Source organism: Canis lupus, chromosome 21, assembly GCF_011100685.1.
Source record: "Canis lupus familiaris isolate Mischka breed German Shepherd chromosome 21, alternate assembly UU_Cfam_GSD_1.0, whole genome shotgun sequence".
NCBI classification, from domain to species: Eukaryota; Metazoa; Chordata; class Mammalia; order Carnivora; family Canidae; genus Canis; species Canis lupus.
Window position 1 is genome coordinate 42761545 of NC_049242.1, and position 24035 is coordinate 42785579.

The 24035-nt window shown below is 48.8% G+C and overlaps 1 protein-coding gene and 1 long non-coding RNA gene across 10 annotated transcripts in view; one reads left to right on the plus strand and one right to left on the minus strand.

The window, feature by feature from the left end:
* LOC106560184 overlaps positions 1-11148 on the minus strand; it is a 38541-nt gene extending 27393 nt beyond the window's left edge. Inside the window, exon 1 of the long non-coding RNA XR_005375835.1 lies at positions 10804-11148. This is a non-coding gene — a long non-coding RNA (uncharacterized LOC106560184). The remainder of the gene's footprint in view (positions 1-10803) is intronic.
* NAV2 (neuron navigator 2) overlaps positions 1-24035 on the plus strand; it is a 724081-nt gene that overhangs the window by 623985 nt on the left and 76061 nt on the right. For all 9 annotated transcript variants that reach the window (XM_038569252.1, XM_038569245.1, XM_038569246.1 and 6 more), the window contains one exon: positions 20180-20318. In XM_038569252.1, the coding sequence (XP_038425180.1) occupies positions 20180-20318 (139 nt within the window). The remainder of the gene's footprint in view (positions 1-20179; positions 20319-24035) is intronic.

Here is a 24035-nt window from a genome sequence, read left to right on the forward strand (position 1 = left end):
TTTTTCTGTTTATTAAAAGAACAAATTGCTGCATGGATTTGCCCCTTTGGGCTTCTGTTTTTTTCATGTTTTTTTCTAAATAACCACATTTATTACCAAAGTTACAGGAAAGCCTTAGCTCTGAACTGTTTCCTAAACACTAGAGGAACTAACTTTCTAACCTGCTCTTATTCCTATCAGCCACGGGCACAATGATACAGGAATCTTTGTGGCCGCTGTTGGTTGCCAGCGGTGTTTGGATGGGGTTTTATGAGATAATCTGGATTTTTACCGGATAGAAAGCGCTATCTAGGCACAAATGTGGACATTTTCACAGAGAGTCAACTTCCAGCATTCCTCTACAGGCAGCCTAGGCACACATTTTTTCTGACTTTACAGACAGTAATCTCTTTTCCCGTCAGATGCTCTCACAGCTTTACTCTTCTTTCATGGCATACCTCATGGTTTGCAGTGAAATGTGTATGTTTTTTACTTGGCTGCCTGACACTCCCACCCATACCAGACTATAAGCTTCATGAGGACAAGGAGACAGGCCTCCTCTCTTTTGCATACCCCTCTTAACCCGGCACAATGCCTGGCACATAAAAGTCAACATCCAGCCAGTATCTTAAAGAGAATGGCCCCCTCAAATACAGCAGAAGCCATGATATCATGGAATTTGGTAAGAGTAGATCTAAATCAGACCAAGCCCAAGAGTGTTTAGAAGCGGCTGAAGGACTTTGGGATAACCTGTCAGTGGCCCTGGCCGACTAAATGTGTTAGTGGGATCTGTTGGAAATGTTCACTACCCTAAGCAATGTGGTGTCCTGGCGGCCAAACAAGATTCGAAGCATCTGAAGATATGGTCTTCAATCTGTCTCTTAGCAGTTGTATGACTATGAGTCAATTTTCTGAGTTCCAGTCTGTTTTTCTCTGATTTGTGGATAATGATACATGTTAGCATAGCTGTGAGAATTAAATGAGGGGAGATCTGTAGGTGGTAAAGTCTATACATTTGAATTATTGTTGTCACTGAAAATAACTTGGGCCTCGTGTCCTCTGTTGGAAAAGCCATCATTTTGGAATTGATTTGTAGTTGACCAACAGACATCTTGTCAGAAAAGGCACCTCGGATGGAGGATGGAGGATGGCATGTCTGCATTTCGATTTTAGGCCAAAGATGGAGAAACCAATGTTCACATCCCCCAGGCCTCCCTGTCCAAGATTTGTTAACAAGCCTTGGGTTTCAGATTTGGAATGGGAGGGGAGTAAACAGGAAGAACAGACTGGATACTTACTCTTCCTGATGAATAAAGCCTTTTGTTTATTTATTTTTTAAGATTTTTATTTATTCATGAGAGAGAGAGAGAGAGAGAGAGAGAGAGGCAGAGAGGGAAGCAGGCTCCATGCAGGGAGCCCGACGTGGGACTCGATCCCGGGTCTTCAGGATCACACCCTGGGCTGAAGGCGGCGCTAAACCGCTGGGCCATTGGTGCTGCCCAAGCCTTTTGTTTAAAGACGAGGAGTATGTTTACTTTTACATGTGAGGACCCACAAGTGTGGGCTCTAGACAATCTCAAGAATTAACCAGTGGAAGGTGACAGAAACTCCAAGTCCACAAGATGAAAGATTTGCAGCTGAAATGCAGCTCACTCCCTCCGTAATGAGACTGGAGGGCAGTATCAGCTCCCCACTGGAGAAATAGGGCAGGACCCTACTGCACGTATGTGCAAAGAGTCCGCTGGGCCCAGGAACAAGGGGAAGCAGAGAGTCTGCACAAGCACCTCCACGGGAAAGGCAGATTTCTTAGTTATGCTGCAGATTCTGCACCCCAGAAAGGAACTGAGGAAGTGGAGAAAGAAGGCTGGAGGGGCAGCGGCACACTGACCACATCTCCAAAGTTCTCTGTTGATGCCTCGCTGGGATCACTTGTTACTAATGGGTTTGGAGTTCTGCAGGGGCTGACCTTGCTTGTCCATTAACACCTCCCCACCCATGCTCTAAACATGCTAGCCGCCCTTCGGTCCCTCAGACACACAGTTCTTCCCTCCTGCTGGCCTTCGCTGGCCTTCGCACTTGACGTCCCCTCCTCCTGGAACACCTGGCTTCCCTCCTCGGCATGGCTGGCTGGCTGGCTCCCCCTCATCTTTCACATCTTAGCTTAAATATCACTTCCTGAGATGCCTTCCTGACCGCTCTGTTTCCAGGAGCCGCCTCCTGTGGCTCCGTCTCCCAGCACCCTGTTTCTTTCCTTCATCGCTTTTACCATAACATCCAGAATGATTTTCCTGGTCTGTCTCCTCTGAGTCTGTGGCCCCATCAGAGCTGCCACATTTTCTTTCACTTGCCCTCTTTTTCCTAAAGTCTGGTCTGGTGCAGGTTAGATACTCGGTGGCTATTTGTTGAATGCTGTTCTTTTTCTATCCCAAAGCTACCTAGTTTCTTATGACTTTTGTTAAAATCATAAACTCCCAATTTAACTCCTGTGCTTTGAAGGCTAAAGCCCCCCAGAGTATTTCTCCGCTTCCCATCATCTAGGGCCCATCACACTCCGTAAAATTCCACAGCAGGAATGAGATGCTTCTTGTGTGCATGGATCTTTTAACCTCTTCCCCTTCTTTTCATCCACCCAGGAGAGCCTGCCTGCCTTCTCTTTTTGTTTTGTTATTAGCAAGCCAGTGGAAAGTGACACAAGTGAGTCTAAGACTAGCTCCTGAAAGAAGGAAACAAGCATAGGATAAAAGTGGGACTGGACCTTGTGTGAAGTCAGTGCCATAAAACTCAGAAGCAGTTGCTCTTAACCTGGGGTTTATGGACAGGCCTCAGGGGGTCAGTGAATCCCCTGAAATTAAGTGCAAAGGGACGTCTGTATGCATTTTTGTTACAGAGAGGCTGACCTGTAACAGGATAGAGACTGCTTCTATCAGATTCTTTTTCTTTAAGATTTATTTATTCATTTTAGAGCAGGGAAGGGGCAGAATGAGAAAATCAAGCAGGCTCCACACTGAGTGCAGAGCCCAACATGGGGCTCAATCCCATGACCCCTGAGCTGAAACCAACAGTCAGATGCTTAAGCAACTGCTGCACCCCTCCCGTACCCCTCTATCAGATTCTTTTTTTTTTTTTTAAGATTTTATTTATTCGTTCACCAGGGACACAGAAAGGCAGAGGCACAGGCAGAGAGAGTAGCAGGCTCCCTGCAGGGGGCCTGATGCAGGACTTGACCCCAGGACCCCGGGATCAAGACCTGAGACAAAGGCAGATGCTCAACCACTGAGCCACCCAGGTGCCCCTCCTCTATCATATTCTTAAATGGGGTCTTTGGCCAAATAAAACATTAAGAACCATGAAGCTAAAGTCCTTGAAAATACCAGGAGTCCCCAGGAGACCGCACAGAGTGTTCAGTGCCCTGTTTAATCCTCCTGTACCCAGTTGGTCCAAGACCACATCAGTGGTTCCACTGGCACCGGGAGGAGATCCCTCAGAACAAAAGCAGGCCTCACTCCTGTCCTCGAGGAGCTTACTTTTGAAAAAATACAAACATCCCTCCTCAACAAAGAAGATAATGTGCTAACTGGTAAGCCCCAGGAAGTATCATGGGGTAGAAAGTAACTGGGCCAGAGTCTAGGGAGATATCCCTGAGGAAGAGACCCCCCAATCAAGACCTGAACCACAAGAAGGAGGCAGCCCTGCGGAGAGGACGAGGAGGGCGTTCCAGGAGGAAGGAGCCCCAGCGCAGGGCCTCTAAAATGGGAAGAAGGTGGTACATTGGAAGGCCCAGGCCCTGTATTATTTGCACATAATGAAGGAGAGGGGCAGAGAGGCAGAGGGAGCAGACAGGAGCCAGATTATGTAGAACCTTTTAAGTGAATTTGGATTTTATTCCAAGTTCCCTGGGAAACTACTGGAGGGCTTTGAGCAGAAGGCGACCCAACATGATGTACACTTGAAGAACGTGCCCGTTGCTGCTGTGTGGAGGATGGAGCCCAGCAGGGCAGGAGGGAAGGCTGAGTGATCAGGGAGGTGGCGTGGACCACAGCTTTCTTCCCGTAGATACTGACTAATGACCAGGTTCATGGGGTACTGGGGAGGAATTGAGCCAAAAGGACTTGTTAATGGATTATATAGAAGGCAGTAAGGGAAGAGAGAACTGAGGATGGCTAAGGACAATTGTACGTTGGCTGAGACGGGAGGACTCTGGGAGAGGGAGTGCGGACAAGCTGGCATTTGGAAGCAAGAGTTTTGTACAAGGGGCGATAGATTAGAGATGCATCACGTACCCCAAGAGGGCCAGGCTGGAGAATCAAACTTGGGACTTGCCCGTCTGTGTCTAGAATGTGAAGCCCTTGGTGAGATCCCCTAGGAAAAAACCGGGTAGAGAAGAGAGGGGCCGAGGGCCAGAACCCTCGAGATCTGGAGAGGAGAAGAGGTGAGCAAAGGAGACCGAGGCACAGGCAGTGAGGGAGAAAGAAACCAGGTGCCCATGCAGGCGGGGGAGCCCCCAGGGCACCCAGTCAAGGAGGAGCAAGCTGCCCACTACGCTACGTGCTTCTGAAAACTCCAGCAGGGTGTAGGCCGCGGGCTTTGGCAGGAATGAAGCAATCGGCGCTCGGGAGAAAGAAAACATTTTTCCATTGCAGTGGTGGGGACCGAGTGTGACTGGAGGGGGAACAGGCCACAGGAGCCGGAGTACCGACAGCGTGTTTTGTTGGAACATGGAGCAAAGACTGGTGTGGTCCAGGAGGAGAATTGGGACATGGGGTTATTATTATTATTTTTTAAGATTTTAAAGAATTTATTCATGAGCGACACACAGAAAGAGGCAGAGACACAGGCAGAGGGAGAAGCAGGTTCCCTGCAGGAGCCCGATGCAGGACTCGATCCTGAAACTCTGGGACCACGTCCTGAGCCGAAGGCAGACGCTCAACCACTGAGTCACCCTGGCGTCCCTGGGACATGGGGTTGAAGCGGATTTGTGTTTGGTTTGGTGAGTCGGCCAGTGGGAGAGAGCTAATAAGGGCAAAACTGATGATGTTGAGGAGATGAGCAAGGTACCCTGATTTACTGTTGCTTTAATAAAATACTCGTTAGACCTAAGTGAGCGGCTTTTTAGATTTACTTCAGTGGTTTTGTTTTCTCTCATTACATAATATTTCCTTCTACTCTCCAGTACCTGGGCAGGGTTTATCAGCGCCTTTTTGGTTTACAACATGGCCCTATGAATTAACCTGGGAACCTTGGCTGCATTGATAACATTGTTTCTGTGGAGAAAAAGGCTGTGAGTTCTTGAAGGTCTTTGGGATTTGCCCTGTTTAGAAGTCAGGGTCAGAAGTGACAGGAGGATTGGCTCTTTGAAAAGCGCCAAAGGGCATCCGCTCTCAAGGAGGTGGATGACCCACCTTCTGATTTTCCCCCTCCCTCTGTGGTTGGATCTCTTAACCTCACTGATTAGTATCTCTCATAGCCTGGGAAAGCCCTGGCTAAATTTGAACCTCTAGCTACAAAGAATTTAGAGGGTTTGGTGTTGAAGATGTGAATCTTTTAACCACAGAAAGAGGACTGAGAAATGACCCCACACACACCCAGTACATCATCTTGTGTGATAAACTTGACCTTGTAAAAAGTTTCCTCTGTGATGGGACATCTGGGTGGCTCAGTGGCTGAGCGTCTGCCTTCGGCTCAGGTCTTGATCCTGGGGCCTGGGAGTTCCCTGCCAGGAGCCTGCTTCTCCCTCTGCCTCTCTCTCTGTCTCTCTCATGAATAAATAAATAAAATCTTAAAAAAAAAAAAAAGATTTCTTAAAAAAATTTTTTTTCCTCTGTGAGTGGAAAAGCCAAGATGCTTACAGCAACTCACCAGGCTCTCCTTAAGCATCCTTTTCTCTTCGTGTCTATCTCCCTCTCGCTTGGCCCCTCTGACCTGATCTCCTAGGTTCCCCTTGCTTCACTCTCCTCTCTGCTCTAGCCACACCTGGCTCTGGGTTCTTGGAATGAATGTGCAAGTTGTATCTTGTCTCAGGACCTTTGCACTGACCATTTCCTCTCTTGGAAGGGCTACCCCCAGATACTCACATAACCAACTAACATACTTCATTCAGGTCTGTAGTAACAATCATCCCCCCCTCCCCCCGCAGGCTTTCCCTTACTATCCTATGATAAATTTCAGACAACACCCCCCCGCCCAAATCACATCATCTTCCTTATATTACTTTTTCTTCTTAGCATTTATCACTAATATACTGTGTAATTTATATTTTCTCTCATTTATAGTTCTACCACTAAAAGGTTAAGTTCCAGGGAAGCCCAGGTGGCTCAGCGGTTTAGCGCCTGCCTTCAGCCTAAGGCGTGATCCTGGAGACCAGGATCGAGTCCCATGTCCGGGTTCCCTGCATGGAGCCTGCTTCTCCCTCTGTCTGTGTCTCTGCCTCTCTGTTTCTCATGAATAAATAAATAAAATCTTTTAAAAATAAATAAATAAAAATAAAAGGTAAGTTCCATTAATATAGGGAATTTTTTGTCTATATATATTTTTTGACTATGGTATCCTCAGCAGTTAGAACAGTGATTTGGCATATACCACATGCTCAATAAATATCTGTTAGTTGAATGAATGACTGAATGGATAGGCTGCCCTTAATTTATGTTGGTGTTGGTGGTTAATCTGGATTTTTACATATATTTGCCCAAAATAAGGACAAGGAACAAGTACAGCTAACAGTGGAAATCTTTTGTATGTGTACGTATATATACATATATATTGGTCTCCACGTATATAGTCAGCATCCCATTCCACCCAAATTAACACATTGGTCAGCCAGATTCTCAAGCCATGTTACGAAGATACATCCAGTTCCAGGGACGATGCAGAAGATACGCGAAATGGTTTAAAACATCTTTGTCAGCCAGAGCTTGGATCCATCCTCACTTTTTGTCTCAATAAATCTGAACCACACCGCCTCCCAAATTCATCCTTCCCCCACCCCTTCGCCTCTGCCTCCCACTCCCCACTGCAGATGCTGGCAACATTTTTTCCAAGCGGGGGAGGACCCTGAGAGATGAGATGTGAATGATTAACTTCAGTTGGGACCCCTTCGAGATTACAATCTATGCTCCTGGACACGTTTGCCTTTGCATTCACCTGGGAAGCCCCACTAGACCCTGTTTCCTCTCCAAGCTGACCCTTTATTCCCTCCCTCTTGGTTGGGGGAGGAATGGCTCTTCGTTCCCCTTTGAAAGGCTTCTGTTTGCTGAGCAAACTCTAACCACACAAGACCCTGCTTGGAGCCACTATTATTACTACCCGGCCCCCCCAGTGCGCGTGCACACACACAGGCGCGCGCACACACACAGTCCTCTACGCCCCCATCCTTCTGGAGAGGCTGCCCAAGCCAAGGGGTGGGGGTGGGAAGGGAGCCTTTCTTCGTGAAAGTCTTTGAAAGCTGCCAGGAGCCAACTGGTAGGATTTTTGGAGAGGGAGTTGGAGTTTTGGAGAGCATCTTAATCCTTCTTCATTTTAAAATAAAAGCTTGTGGATATAACATAATTTCGCTTTTGAATTTTCAAGAGTAAAACAGTTGTTCATTGTTCACGGCATCTGTTTACTTAGTTCCTTCTGAATTCCTTGATTACAGGTTTTAATAGGGATTAGTCGGTGCAACCCCTTCCCATCCCAGAACTGGGACTCTCTCCCATCCCACCTCCCCTCAGCCTTCGTACCGTAATGTTTAAAGCAGCGATGCATAGACGGAGCTTCCTTTGAAAATAAAAGTAGCATCAGGAATTAATGCGTATTTTTGTTGGCACTGCATCAAAATTGACATCTCCGGGAATTATATACGTCATCCCTTACTGTACAGATAGGTATCTTTTCCCTTTCAGGTTCAGAAGTTATCTTCGTAGGCTGATCATTTCAATCAAATGCTTCCCTTTCAATTGTCAGTGGAATAAGCTAAGAAGTGTTATCAGTGATTTTGTGTCATTGTTGATAGTAGCACTTTTGGCTGAAAAAAAATTTTTCTCCCCAACGTTTTGGCACAGTCCACGGGGATTTAAAAAAAAAATTTTTTTTTCACATTTAGATGTTACTCAGCTTGACCCATTGTTGCAGATTCCCCAGGGACCACGGCGAAGGCCCTCCCACTAGGTGCTTTACGGTAATGGTTTCGGAGTTCGGTGTTAGCTTTTGCTTCGCTGAAACTTTTCACAGCTGACTTGATACCAGCGCTGGGGCCTGACCTCTCGCTCCTTCGGCACTTAAGGGGTTAATTTTGTTGGTGGATCGGATTTCTTTCCCGGGCTGGGGAACAGTGATCCCTGTCTGACTGGTCCTTTCGTAGCGGAGTTGCTGGGTGCCCGGGATTCCCTGGCCCAACGTGGGCTGGCGGGCTGCTGGCTGCTGGCTGCTGGCTGGCGGGTTGAGTTGCCACCGGGGGATTCATTCGGCTTCTTTGTCCGCTTTCTCTAAGGACCACAATGTAGTGAAATGCTCTGGCCTGGGAACCTGACCAGGTAGGATGATTTCCTAAAATTTCTGGGGCCTGGGGCGGGTTGTGCTGTGTGTCCAGCCTTACCGTTCCTTGGATGATACTGGAAACCCAGCAGGGCAACCAGTGGTGTAGCTGCCAAAATCCTGGGGGGGGGGGGGTGGTGCGGAGTGGGTTGCTCTGTGGTGGGGGAGCCACAGGCCAGGAATCCAGCATCCAGCATCCTTTTCTCAGCCACCACGGCTCCTTTCATTCTAGCCTTGATAGCTCTGGGGCAGCCCAGAGCATTAACCCAAATAAATGTCCTTGGTCCACCTGGACGTTTGAGTAATGTCAATCTTTTCCAGACCGTCTTATCAAATCTTAGGCTGTTGAGACTGAAAAACCGGTTGGTGATCACCCAGCTGCCTTAAATCCTTACTCCAGGCTTTTGGAGGGAGACCTTTCAGTTAGGGCGGAGGCAGAGCTGGAGAGAGGCGGTGTGGGCCCCGGCAAGGGCTGCGGTGGTTCGGAGGGCCCTGATGAAAATGCCTAGCAGTTGGAGGTTTTGTTTGGAATCTAAGAAGCCGGGTGAACTTGCGGTTGTGTTTACTAATACTGCAAATTACTGGGTGGGTTTTTTTCTGGAAACTGGGCTCCAGGAGAGAGAGCATGGGAGATTTAAGTATGAGTACTTTTCTTGTTCGCTAGGGCTGCTATAAAAGCTGCCCAAAGAGAAACGTTTCTATTTTTAAGCCAGACAAGGGGAAGAGAAAACAATGTTCATTATCGCCTAGTGCTAGCCAAGCATCTCACAGACATGGTCTCATTTAATTTTCTTTGCAAAGCCAGCGATATTACTTCGATTTTGAGGCATGGCAGTGGGAGCTAAGAGAGGTTAAATAACTCGCTCAAGGTCACCCAGCTAATAAGAGGCGAAGCTGGCATGGGAACCTAGGTTTACCCACCACTCTGCCTTCCTTGTTGGGCTTGGCAGATGGCTCAGCATGGCTTAATCTACAAGTTTAAACGTGGGTTCAGCTGAATGAAGGGCACTTTTTGTTGCAGAGGACTCACCAAAGTGTACATGATCCTGGCAAGCGTGGCCTTCCTGAGCTTTTCAGATTCTGCTTGTTTCTGAGAGGGTGTGGGGGGTATTTTAAGAAGCAGCTCTGCTTTGCAGCAGGACCCACCTGGGAGTTCTCTGATCTCTTTGAGGCTTCTGGGCTGGTGGATGGACCTGTGACTGGATTTGTGCTTGTACCTGGGTCAGCAAGGCAGGAGCCCAAGTAGAAGTCAAATCTGGGACAGCTGATGGCCTCGGAGCTGGCCTTGGGCTGCTGGGACTGTGCCCTGGAACTCCGACTGCCTCCCGAGAGGCTGGATTTATTGAGTCCTGGAGGGAGAGTTGTTCACCCGGCATGTTAATGCTGACCCAAGCTTGGCACTAGCAGCTCACATGTGTGCTGGGCTTGGCTAATTAGCTAGGTCTGAACTGCTTTTGGGTTGCAAAGCTGATTTTGAGTGGTTATTTCTGGTTCGGTTTTTTTTTTTTTTTTTTTTTTTTTTTTAGTTTTTAGTTTGTATTTTCCATAATTTCTACACCCAGTATAGGGTTCAAACTCACGACCCTGAAATCAAGAGTCGCATGCTCTTCAGACTGAACCAGCCAGGCGCCCCGAGTGGGAAGTGTTTCTCTTCCCTTCCCCATTACCCCAGAAGAGGCCCCTGACAAACTGCAAAATGAGGCTGGATTGGTTCTGGGGGCCAGCCGCCTCTCTCAGCCGCCCCAAGGTGGTTATAGTTGTTTTGTGCATTCAGGTTCCCAGACCTCTTAAGATGTGTAGGGAACTAAGCATTGTGTGTGTGTGTGTGTGTGTGTGTGTGTGTGTGTGTGTGAGTGTGTGTGGTGGGGTAGGAAATGGGAATGGTGGGATTCCACTTCCCTCTCCACCGACTTCAGACCTAAGGCAGCCAGCCAATGCCCTGTCTGGGATTTGCCTCTTCCTCCTTTTCTTTGCCTTCTTGGAGATGTTTTAATAATAATGTGATTGCATTAAAAAGTGTCCTGGGCTTTTTGGGTACCACGTGGGAGTTGTAAATTCTTATAGGACTGGGATCCACTTTAAAGTATCCTTCCCTCTGCTCTTTGGTCGAATTAATGTGGTTATGAAGAGCTTGAGTTTTAGAGTCAGGCAGATCTAAGTTGCCGTCCAGCTGCATTTATTAGCTCTGGCACCTTGGGCAGATTGCCTAGCCTCTAGAATCCTCAGTTTCCACACTTACGAAAAGGGAACATTCCTAGTTTGTGCCTCATAGGGTAAGAGAGAGGAGCGCGTGAATAGTGTGTGTAGAGTACTTACCGAGGTGCCCAGATCCCACGATGGGAGTTGTCACTCTGTGTAAGTGTTGGCTATGATTTGCCTTAGCTATATCTCCCGTGCTGAAGTCTGTTCGTGTTTGGGGAGCACACATCTTCTGGTAAAGAGAACACCAGGATGGGTTTGCTGCGGTCTCTTGGCAAAAGCTGGCCGGCAGTGGACCAAGCGTCAGCAGCCCTCTCTGGAGGAGCCTTGGAGGAGAGAGGGCTTTGTGTAGCTGAGGTCAGCAGACACGCCGGTGCCTATTGTAACAATGAGGCCATAAGGCATCCCTCTGGGGTTTCCAGCCCCACCAGCCCCTGGAGCCAAAGGGAGGAATTTCACGCTTACTCAGGGGACCACCTACTTGCTCCGGGGGAATGAGTTACCAAAACGGGACAAAGGTGCTGTGGGGTGAAACTCAACCCCTGGCATTCTGAATGCTGCTAAATCCCCTCACAGCCCTCTTTATGGGGCTCTTGTTTCTCTCTCTCTTTCTCCCCCCCAAATGATTGGCCTTGCACCTGGCACCGTCTGTAGAAGCTTGCTTCTCTCCCCTGGGACACAGTGGCCACAGCAAGTTCTTGCCCTAGTACTTTATCATCGATTTCGTAACCTGGGCCTGTATCTCCTTCCTGCGGCTCTTTTCAGGCTCCCCAGCTTCTGTGCTGCAGCTGACATGAGCTGGTTATCTCCTGAGTGCCTGCAGATCTGATTTGGTCCCCACAAGAAGCTCATGAGGCCTGGTGTTAGCACCGGATCACACAGAAGGCAGCCTGGGTTTCCTGAGGAGCAGAAGCGAGAGTGGGGGGGGGGGGGGGGAGGGGGGGAGGGTGCTCCGACCAACTAAATGGTAGAGCCAAGGTTCAAATAAATCTGCTTTCTTTTCTCTCTAGAGCTGTGCTGCCTCCCTTGGGAGCCTCCAGGGCTTCGTGGCCCCTGTCCCGCTGCTAGAGGAGACTAAATTTACTGGGATTTGTTTCTACCCGTACTCTCATTCAAACTCAAGTTCTGGGCCATTTTGCAAACCATTGTAGGCTGATTTCAGAAGGTGAAATCTAGAGAGAAGAGGCTTGCTTGTGGCTTTTTTCGAGTAACTGTATCCCTTTTTTTGGGGATACAGTCTGGGCTTTTGCAACGTTTTTGTGGAAAACATTGAAGTCATTACAGTACACCTGATGGGTGTGGAGTAAAGTGAGTCAGATGAATAAATGAACAAGGTGGTTGCGCACTCTTGGATCTGTAAACATTCGCAGTTTATGACCTTTGGGCCTTTCTTTCCAAGCCTCAATAGTCTCATCTCTAAAATGGGTATAGTGTTAGTACCCAGAGAAAATGTAAGTAACAGGGCCTGGCACATAAACAAGCCATCAGTGAGTGTTATTTGTATCACGGAGTTGTGAGGATTAAGTGAAATAATGCATGTAATTAGCATGAGGTCTGGCACAACTTTGAACTTCCAAGTTGCTGCTTCTCTTATTATCATTCCCAGATTGGCAAAGAAAGGCGGGGTTCCGCAGGAGTGCTCTTTGCATTCTTTGAAGGTGGATTTTCTTAGTAGGCCCTCCTGCAGTGGCCGGAGGAGGTGATGCTCTTGAGAATACCTCCCGGGAAGGAAATAGTTAACATACCTGTCTAGTGGGAAATGAAGGTAGCCAAAACCTTTCCCTTCCCCAGGGGTTACTACTAAGCCTCCAGTTGGGCTTGCTCACTCATCCACACCAAAGGATCTCATTCCGCTTGGGCCCTGGGGTTTCACGGGAACAATTGCCTTGAACAATAGCCAGAAAACGAGTTCCACCAGTCTGGGCTTTTGCAACTGAATACAGCTGTCTGGCGGGGGGCACGGGGCCGGGAAAGGAGCTCTGCTGTGATTCTGGGGCAGAACTTGAAAAGTAAGCAGGTAAGGCCGGGACACTGCTGCAAGGTGGCTCTGCAGCGTGCGTTCAGCCCCCGGGAGAGAGGCTGGAAGGGGGGGCAGGGGCTGGCCCAGACTGCGCCTCAGGGCGCTGGGGGCCTTCTGGAAGTGGACCCAGTCTTGGGGCTTGGGGGTAGGGTTGTTAGGAGCTGCTGCTTGTGAAGACTGCTTTTGAGAACCACAGTGCCAGTACTTCCTCTCTGCTAACCTGCTGTGGTTTATCAGTGAGCAGAGAACACCTCTGTATCTGCAACGGGATTGATTTTTCCTTTTCTTTTCTTTTACCACATTGGTTAGCATGTCTTTCCCTTGAGTCAACAACATTATCTCACAGGGCGTCCGTTCGAGGAGTGTAATGACCCTCCAGAACCTTCGGTAATTCCTCAGAGTTGGAGTCTTTTGCTGAAACCCAGGATTCCTCACGCATGGGTGTGTAAATCCTAGTGGAAAAATCCGTTCAATCATCCCTCTAACCCTGGGATTCCGTTTTTGCTTTTTTGCTTCATGGGAGATGAAGTTATGAAATCACAGTAATTCAGGACCATTACAAATTCCTGCTGCAGTTTGGATACTGCCCGGAAGAGCTTGTTATTACAAATGGGTCCAGATTTAGAGGTGGTTTTTCAGGGAGGGGGTGCACTGGAGGAGGCAGGTTTCTCTCCTTGGTTCTGTGGAATGTGCACTCCCCACGACAGGGAGGAGAACAGGGAGTGTGAGGAGCTAAAATAATTTATGATGCTTTCACCTGCGTTCTTCATAGCAGATAGCTTGTGTTTGGTTGTTAAAATTGTGCTTTAAGCCTTTTGAGTGGCATTTGAATTCCTGACAAGGTGATGTCAGCATGTCTTGTAAGACTGAAACAGGAGCCTCCTGGCTTTAGGGATCTTTCCATTTTTGAATGGATTTTCTGGTTGCTGTTCAAGGCTCTTTTCACATCCGAATTTTTAGAAGTGGCAAACAGTTGAGGCCTTGGTTTTGGCCAAAATAGGGTCTCTTCTTGATGCACCTGATTGCTGTCAGCTGGTGGAGATTCTTTTGTGATTAGGTTGGCTAGCAGGCGATTTCTTTTTTTTTTTTTTTAATATTTTATTTATTTATTCATGAGAGAGGTAGAGACAGAGGGAGAAGCAGGCCCCCCGTGGGGAGCCCAATGTAGTGGGGGGAACCCTGATCCTAAGACTCTGGGATCATGACCTGAACTGAAGGCAGATGCTCAATCACCTGAGCCACCCAGGCGCCCCACCATAGGCACCTTCCATGTGCCCATTTGCCACCGTACTAACTTTTTCTCTGAGCTTAAACTCTTAGGATGTCAGTTAGAAAGTGACCTTTGGGATGGCTGCACCCAGCTCCCTCATTATATGGAAGTCTGGGGCCTACAGAGAAAATGAGGTACCCAAACTCTGTAGTAGTTCTGGGGAGGGCTGCGGTCAGGGCCTGGCTCCCCTGGTCCCTTGCTCTTGCCACTTCCGTGCCTTGAAGAGATTGTGGCGTAGCAGAGAGCGTTGGTGGGCCTGGGATCCAGCACGCTGCAGACTGTTCCTATTGCCTGTGCTGGCACCTGGCTGGGGGCTTGAGGAGATATCAGAGGCTGTAGAAATGTGTGGAACCTGCGCAGTTTCTAGTTGTACCCTTTGCTCTTCTCCCTGCTTTACATTTACATTTGTGTTTGGGCTTGTGTCTGTGTGTGTGTCACATCCACTGCCCTCGCTGTCAGGGGTGGGGACAACTGGGTGTCATCGCTGTACCCTACGGTGCCTCACATGATGCCCGACACATAGAGGTACTGGCCGACTGGGTAAGATGAACAAATGAATCCAAGGTCCCTGGCTCAGAATCCAAAAATACTGAGTTGAAGAGTCTTGAAGGACAATGGCAAATGTTTGATGGCATCCTTCCACCCACCCACTGGCTCCAAGTAGGTGAAGGTTTTCATATCTGATCACTTGTAACTTCAGTTGTGTCATTGTATGACTGCACCGATGGGGGCATTTCATGGAGTACAGAAAAAGGGGCGTGCCTCATCTGGCAGGGAAGCAGTGTGTTTGCATTGATGGTTCTGAGGAATCAGTGGAGGCATCTTCTAGCTGTCTCTGCCAAAAAATTTATAGGACATAAACATAATATGCTGTCTTGAAATTTAAAAAAAAAAAGGGGGGGGGGGACCATCCAAGGTCTATATCCCATGTTCCTCTCAATTTCCTACCATATAGCCTGTGAGGCAGGAGGAGAGCCTGAGCTTCTGCTGGGCTCTGCTCATCTCCCAAGGATGTCGAATACAGTGTTCCCCCTGAGATTTTGGGAGCAGCTTTGGAGTAGCTTTAGAAGTCTTGCAATGTAGAGCAAAGGTGAACATGAGTGGGAAAAATTAGTAAAGAGAGGAGGTGTGCTCTCTTGGGCTCACTTATTCTTCTGGTCAATCTTATAAAAATCATTAATTCATTCTCAAAAGGAAATCTCTAATAGCTTTTTTTTTTTTTTTTAAGATTTTATGTGTTTATTTGAGAGAGACAGAAAGAGAAAAGCATGAGCAGGGGAAGGGGCAGAGGTAGAGGGAAAAACAGGCTCCCCAATGAGCAGGGAGCCCATGGGCTCCATCCCAGGACCCCCAGATCATGACCTGAGCCAAAGGCAGATGCTTAACCAACTGAGCCACCCAGGTGCCCCTCCTCTAATAGTTTTCTAAATGTCTAAGGAGTGCTTTTGTGCCTCAAAAGAACATCTTAGAATTCATTAGGTTTTACTATTCCATTTATTAAAGCTTTGATTTTTTTTTTTTTTTTTTTTAATTCATGAAAGACAGAGACACAGGCAGAGGGAGAAGCAGGCTCCCTGCAGGAAGCCCAATGTGGGACTCGATCCCGGGACTCCAGGATCACACTCTGGGCCGAAGGCAGATGCTCAACCACTGAGCCACCCAGGTGTCCCTAAAGCTTTGATTTTTAAACCTAGGTTTCCTTACACATCTCATCTATAAATCAAGTATTTTTGTAAAACAATTAAGATGATTTCCACTTGTTGTTTGATTAGTACTTTGTTAATTTAGATTGAACAAATTGAATTTTGACAATTAGTGCTGTTTGGAAACTTGGGTAATTAAGTTTCCTTAAATATTTTAGAGTGCATTCATAAGTTTAACATGCTTGGTTTCCTCAAGCTCTTCAAACATCTGACAGGGTGGACTTACCAGCCTAACAAGCAAAATCTTTGTAAGCACTTAACTCTGGCAAATCAAATAAACTAAAGTTAAAATGTCATAAATTAAGTTTTCTCAAACACTGTAATTCTTTTTTACAGGCTCTCTCCCAATCCTTAAACCTTTCATCTTAAAAATCTCAGATCAGAAATCAGGACTCATTTACAATTGAAATCAGAGGACTGTTTTTATTTAGCTTCTTTAATATGCCCCATATTCTTCTAAGTATTATAAATATACAGAGATTTATCCTAGTGATCACAGAGATTTCATCCTGTACTTAAGTATTCATGTTATGATTTACTTCCTCATCTCCTTTCCTCTTTTTAAAAACTTCCCGAGGATTTAAAGCCATTTGATCCCAACGAAAGGGAATAGGCTTATCATCATACGGTGTTTCTCATTTGGATTCAAGAGCAAGATGCAAGGATGGTCACGTCGTATTCCAGAATGATGGTTCCAGAGCCGTAGCTGAATACACTGTAGTTCTTTCTGCTGCGTCACCCGGGTCCCTGGAGCCTCTTGGCTGGAATCTCGTTTCACCACACAGCAAACACAGATCCTCTGTGTTCCTTTCGCATTTCCCTTGTAATCCATGTCTGTAACCCTTTTCGACATTGCTCACCCGGACCTGGGTCATTGGACTTTGGTACCCCGGGTGCAGGTTGTACCTAACTTCCTTTGCCACTTGATTGGATGCACTAATGTTCTTACTGCCTGAATGAATTCTGCATACTTTCTACATTTCTCCCGGCTGACTTTTCAGCCACTTGTCTGGAGTCATTTTACAGACAAATGGCAGTTCCCCCTTAGTAGCACCAGTATACCAAGTGACAGAAACCGAAGCAAACTAGTTTTGAGCAAAAGAAAGGAATTTATTGATTCTCACTTTTAGCCTCCGAGAGGTGCTTCTGGCTTCCCAGGGCCTCAGGTACGGCTGGATATGGGTGCTCACATGACATCATTCCTCTTGACTCTGCTTCTCTCTGTACTAGCTGCCTTCCCAGGCACGTGAGGATGAAGTGGCCCCTGGAGGTTCAAGCCCCATCCGCATCTCTTCCAGAGTTGCACTTTATTCTTCTCAGCTCTCCTGTGTGGTCACACAGGTTGAGGGAATATAATTTGAGGCCAAGTTAGAGATTATTCCAGCCCTTGACAGCTGTGAAGAGGTTTATGGACAACTGTCTAAGAGGGGCACAGAAGAGCCAGCATCTGGCCCACATTCCCTTGTGAGGGCAGCATTGTTATCCCAGAGCATCTCCTGAAGTACTTTCAGTACTAAGTGCTCCGTAGAAAAGTACTTACACCCCAAATGTGGGGGAAAGGACAAGTTCGGAGTAACCGATTTTTATATCTAAATGGACTTGCCAGTATCCCAAGAGATGCAGAAATGAGGGAGACATGGCTGGTTCTCCGAATGCGGGGACAGCTGGTGTCTGGCACAGAGACAGCTCTTGCTCAGCCGGGGCCACCTCGGTGTCACTGCCCCTCCGTCCTCATCACTGGCGTCCCCACTCCCACCTTCCATGGCGTCAATCACTGGCTTCTCCCCGTCTGGGCCTGCTCAGTCAGGGCAGCCCCAAGATGCTCCGGGCACCGATGTGAGAAGAATCGTGTGTACAATAAGTGCCACATGCCCCTCTGCAATAACAGCTTGGTGTTGAAAGGCCATACGGGAGGAACGGGTACAATTTCAAAGCAAAAACTCTAGGGCTTGGATTCATGGGCATCTGTTGCTAACTTCCCGCCTTCCTCCCTGCCAGCCACACTCCTCTCTTCAATCCCCTTTCTTCTTCCCTGGATTATAGGACATTTTAGATGTATTAAATTGCTAACCCCAGAGAGCAGATGCAATTAAAGACTCCTGTGACTTTTTTTTTTTCTTCTTGGTAATCGTGAGAACAGATTTGGGTCCTTTTCCATCTGTTGGGTCATGCTCTCTGAGCTTTACACGATTCCCAGCCTAGGGGTATGATCCACACGTCACCTACGAAGAAGCTGAGGTATAGATGTTGAGACTTGTCCAAGAATGAGCTGGGGGAGGGGGCTGAGCTCAGAGCCCACAGCTGGGGGTGACTTTTTGTCTGTCACCTGTCTTTCCTCTCCACATGAGTTCGGTCCAGAGGAGTCTAATAAGCATGCACTGTGTGCCTGAAAGTGGAGGGGACATGGCCCACAAAGTGAGGTCGACACTGCTGCAGCATCACTGTGCAGCAGGAGACAGGAATGTGCAGTTGGCCGTTGTGGGGAGGCCCTCCAAACCTCGGCTTCCTCCTGAGAAAGTGAGCCATGTCTGTTCTGGAAGTTGACATAATGGAAAGCTGTTTGGCATCACAGTAAAGAAGGTGGCTCTGGGGTCAGAACGGCTGGATCCCGGTCCTATTCCACCTTTTACTGGCTGTCTGGTCTAGTGCAACTTTGCCTTTCTAACCTTTTTTTTTTTTTTTTTTTTTTTTTAATTTTAGAGAGAGAGAGATAGTACACACACGTGGGGGTGGGGGGAGCAGAGGGAGAGGGAGGGGAGAAGAATCTCAGGCACTCAGTACACAGATGACCCTGGCTCGATCCCACGACCCAAGACCACGGCCTGAGCTGGAACTAAGAGTCGGGCGCCCAACCAACCGAGCTACCCAGGCACCCTGCCTTTCCTACTTTTCTAAGCCTTAGCATTTCCACCTGTACAATAGATAAGCGAGAATACTTACTTTTTTCCCCACTGGATCCAGTAGATCAAGTTACATTTATGTTGGAAGCTTACTTTGTACTGTACTCAATTATTCACTCCCTTGAGGTTTTTTTAAAAAGGTTTTTTAATTTATCTTTGAGAAAGAGGGGAGGAGGGAGCACGTGCAGGGGAAGGGCAGAGGGAGAAGCAGACTTCCCACATGGCAGGGAACCTGTTGTGAGGCTCAATCCCCCCAGATCATGACTTGAGCTGAAGGCAGACGCCCAACTGACTGATGCAGCCAGGTGCCCCTCGCTCCCTGAGTTTAAATGCACAAGTATCTTCTGAGCACCTGCTATATACCTGCCACCCTGCAGCCAAACAAATGAGAAAATGTAGCAGGTTTGGTTGGGATGGGGAGGTTGGGCTTGTAGATACTGGGACCAGGGGAGGCCTTTCTGAGCTGGTGACACTTGAGTAGGAGCCAAGGGCAAGTGTCCAGGAAGAGGGACACCGGCTGTAGAGTCTTGAACACAATAACCCTGCTGGCATAGAAGGAGCAGGAGCCCATGCGACTAGAGCCAGCCGGCGATGAAGAGGTGGGCAGGAGGCAGGACTGAGGAGGGAGGCTAGATCAGAGGGTCTTAAGTGCCAGAGTCAGGAGCTTGGGCTTTAAGTGTCTGCCAAGCCCCTGGAGGGTATTAAGCAGTGGAGCTATAGGATGTGATTCGTGTTTCAGTAAGATGGTCCTGGCTGCTGTGAGGAGAATGGATTGGTAGGGAGAAGTGGGCTTGGAGCCCAGTGGCCTCTTTGCAGTAACCCAGGCAGACCTGGGAGCAGCTGGAAGCACGGGGCACCAGCAGAGGTGGTGGCCAGTGCATGGGGGGGGGGGTACATTTTTCAGGTAGAGGTGCTTAGGACCAGGTGATGGGTTGAAGGACTTGGTGGTGGTGGGAGACGAGGAAGAGAAAGAAGAAAAACCATTGCTTGGAGATTTGAGTTGAGGGGCAGGGGTGGTCTCTGGATTTGTGGGTAGGGACATAAACTCTATTTTAGGTGTACCCTGGGGTGCTCTGCGAGTTAGAAGTGCTAAGGGCCTTGACAGGTTTCTGCCGGCTTGGGTAGCTTTCCTTCCCTTGGCATTCCACTCCAGGAGTGGAGTCCTGAGAATTTCATCCAGCAGCTCATCTTTCCCGTGCCCCCGGGGAGCGTGCTGCTCTTGAGGCTCCGCAGTGCTTCCAGCCGTAGTCCCCACACCCACCACTGTGCCACTAGGTCTGGGAAATAGCCCTTGGCTTCCACAGAGTTCCCAGGATGGCATTGAGGATGGGGTAGGAGGTACGTAGAGTCTGCAGCCCCCTCTGCTCAAGAGAGCACCCTCTGTTAGAGGGTAATGTGGGTCTCAGCCTCTTCATCCAGCTGCCAGTCCAGAACAAGGATGGATGGTGCCCTTGAGATGAGTCACACTGGGGGCAAAAGGGCCCCGGCTGGGGCTTTGTGACACAAGGTGCCTTCGGGGATGGCATGCACTGGTCCGTATTGTTGGCTTGAGCTGACCCAGCGTGTGGTTCCAGTGCTCAGGGTGTGTTTGTCTCGGCAGCTGGGATGACAGCAGCTCCGTCAGCAGCGGGATCAGCGACACCATAGACAACCTCAGCACCGATGACATCAACACCAGCTCCTCCATCAGTTCCTATGCCAACACCCCTGCTTCCTCTCGCAAAAACCTGGATGTGCAGGTAAGCGATGGGCTCCTCCCGCGGTGCCCCTGCCAGCAGGGAGCCTTGGCCTGGTGGACCAAGGGGGCCCCTTAGGGGAGAGGAACATCCCCAGGTACACGAGATGAGTGAGGCCTGTGCTCTTATCTCACTAGCCCCGACCTCTGCCTGCTGAGGAAGGGGGGCGGTCAGGCAATGGGGCCCTGGAGATGGGGATGGGGAGTGCTCGTTGTCTCTGTGAAGGCCTTGATAAAGCCCTATTTCCTTGCTGGACCTCAGCTTCAGAATCTGTTTTTTGGTTTTGGGGATTGTTTTGTTTTAAAGAGGAGGCTGGACTCGGTCATTCTTCGCCTGGAGTGTGTGTCCCCTCCTAGCCACAGCGAGACACTGCTGTCCAGGGCACATGCCGATCTCTCCAGAGTGATGGGGTGGGAGCACACCTTGAGAACCCTGCCCGGGAGACCAGCATGTCCTGACCGGAGGTTGGGAACTGTTGGTCTGAATCTCGCGTCCTCGTGCTGATATTTGTCCTTTGGCTTATGGCAGCATTCTTTTTTCAGACCAGATTCCTTGGTCAAATTTAAAAATCACATTATTTCACATGAAAATGAGATTGTGGTTCCCCTAAAAAAATCAGAATATATTGCTCTCTCGAGCCTACATTCTCCACGTGGCCACAGCCACCACGTATCCAAGTGTCTGTCCCCTTCAGACAGGGAGCCCTTGCCCCAGAGTGCCACCGCTGCTCCTGGCCAGCTGCACCCTCCGCGTACCTGCCAGCCCCCGAGGGGTTTGAGTGTTCAACACTCTTGAGATCTCCTGTCCGGATACCGTGCTACTTTCTCTTTGCTTCTGAAGTCATTTCATGTGGGTGCTTTCGCTCCCCCTCACAGCGTTCCTGGGTGGCCAGAGGGGCTGGTTCTAGCAAGCCCACTTCACTAGTGGAAGAGGGAGGTGCCACCCGCCTAGGCAGGCCCCAGGCTGGGACCGGCGGGCCCGAGGACTGGTCAGCCGTGGTGGCGCTGGCTCCTGTGGCATGGGATCTTTTCCACACCCGCTTCCTTTCTCAGTTGTTTCTCTGCGAAGAGAGGAGCAGTCTTTGGAAATTTCTGTGCTTTCCAAGGTATCTTTTGCCGTTGTTTGTTGTTTGAGGACAGAGCTAAATAAAGAATGCGTCAGAGTGTGGGAGTACTCGTGTCCCACCAGAAATGTGGGCATCTGGCTGCCTGAGGAAATACGTTGGGTGTCACCTCTGGGATTGCCTGTGACTTCTTGAAAATTTGTGCTTTCGCCGGAATTTTTTTTTTAAGATTTTATTTATTCATGAGAGACACAAAGAGAGAGGCAGAGACACAGGCAGAGGGAGAAGCAGGCTCCATGCAGGGAGCCCAACGTGGGACTCGAACCTGGGACTCCAGGATCACATTCTGGGCCGAAGGCGGCGCTAAACCGCTGAGCCACCCGAGCTGCCCTTTCGCCAGAATTTTTAACTGTTGTTGAGGGAGAGTCGAATTGTGGTGCTGATGCTGGTGGTGGAAGAAAAAACACTACCCGAAAGAAGGAGGCGCAAGACTTTGGGGGTGCTGATGACTTTCTGTATCTTGATCTGAGTGATAGTTATGGAAGGGTATTAATTTTAGAAAACATACTGAAGGTTGTGCACATAGCATATGAATGCTATACCTCAACTTAAAAGGGTGATTAAGCCAAGAAAAAAAAAAAAAAAGATGTTTTTAAGAGCTACCGCATAATATTTTACCAGCTGCTAGGGACTATAAGGAGGAAAAGGAAACATGATTATCGATTTAATTAAGGAGTTAACCCAATTATGAGGAAGCATACATGCATGCCACCATATAAATAAACATATACATTAGATTAAAAAATAAGTAAATGCAAGGGTGTTTAAGACAGAAAGAAAATCACCTAAGCCACGTGACCTGAGAGTGATCACTGCTGGACCCATGATGAGACTCCAGTTAGAAATGGCCAGCCGGCCTGTGTCCCTGCCACCTGCCCCCCCCCCCCCCCCCCCCCCCCCCCCCCCCGCCAACTGTCAGGAGAGTCACCAGCCTTCCTATCGTCTGTGGACATGAATCTTTTTTTTTTTTTTTTTTTTTTCTGAGAGTCTTTCTAATTTCTAAGACTAATAACCACCAAACTTTTAGACTCTCCTTAGATACTAAGGTGGGGAGGGAAGGCAGGAGAGAGACCCATAGACAGGGTTGGAGAGGGGTGGAGAGAGAGGGAGGAAGAAGGTGGGGAGGGAGGGAGAGAGGAGTAAATCTTTAGGTTTCTCTTTTGTTTACTTTCGAGGTAGGAAGCCTCTCGATTTTTTTTTTTTTTCTCAAAGCAGGTTGAGCCAACAACACAGTGTTAGAAAATCTCCTTGTCTTTCTTTCCCTCCCACAAAGCTGGAACTGGCATCTGTTCTCCACATTGATACAGAGCAAGCATCTGGGATTTACAGATGACTTCCTATCTGATATACTCAGATTGGGTCAACGCCAGAACCCCTTCCTCCTTGACCAGCTCTTTGCTTTCATCTAGAAAATGGCACGTCAGAAAAGGTTCAAGAAGGCTCCACAAACATGTCTTTTGATCAGGTTCAGGAGGTTAATTTCAAGGCATGTAAGGAGTTTAATATTCATTGGGTTGTGGTTTATTTTTTGGTGCATTTATTTATTTTTTTTGCTATAAAACCACCTGAGTTGAAAATAGTTAAATAAAAACTAAGCAAGTAGGTCTTGGAATAAGATAAATGCAGACTCGCACCAATAGTTAACTGAGTTTCCTAGGGAGGTGGTTTCTCGGGCATCCCTTTGTTCCTGTCCAGGGAGTATCTCCAAATATTTGAATCCGTGTAAATGGCAGCCTCCTCCCCTCCTCCCCCCTCCCTCCCTCCCCTCCCCTCCTACCACTCCGAGGAAGGCTAAGGGCCATTACTCCTCTCGGAGCAGGAGCAGCACCAGGCAACGGGAAGATGTGCTCTGCCATCATTCCCCAAGGCTCGTTCACGTTTCTGTCACACTGGTTTCCCCTGATCCGCTGGGTGGCAGGTGGCACGTCCCAGACCAGAGCACCTGGCCTGGCGCAGCTGCCCTGAGAGCAGTTGAGGACAGGTAGCCTGGCCAGGTTGGCGTTCTGGAAAAGCTGCTGAGGATCAGCTAAGAGGAAACCCCTCCAAGGACCGGGGGGTTGTGGTCCCGAAGCCTAAGGAGCAGCCTGGTGAGCCGAGCGGCTGGCAGAGGAGCGGTCCTCCAGGGGTGAAAGTCCCCTTTGTCTGTGAGTGACTGTCCTCCCCCAGGGTGTTGAGGGGCGCTGAGGGTGCCCTCCGGGGGGACACCCGTGCCCAGGGCTCTGGCATCTGGCCTCCGATCACTGCTCCTCCGCTGGGCAGAGGATGTCCCTGCAGGAGGTGCGATGGCCCCTTGCCGGACCCCCCTTGGGGACTGGGAGTTGGGCGGCCACGCCAGGGAGGCAGGGAGGCAGGGAGAAGGTGAAGACTCTGAATGAAGTCGGGGTGGAGGGGATCCCTGGGGGGCTCAGCGGTTGAGCACCTGCCTTTGGCTCAGGTCTTGACCCCGGGGTCCCGGGATCGAGTCCTGCATCAGTCTCCCCGCAGGGAGCCTGTTTCTCCCTCTGCCTGTGTCTCTGCCTCTCTCTCTGTGTCTAGTGAATAAATAAATAAAATCTTTAAAAAAAAAATGAGGTTGGGGTTGAGCTCCTGGTTCTGTG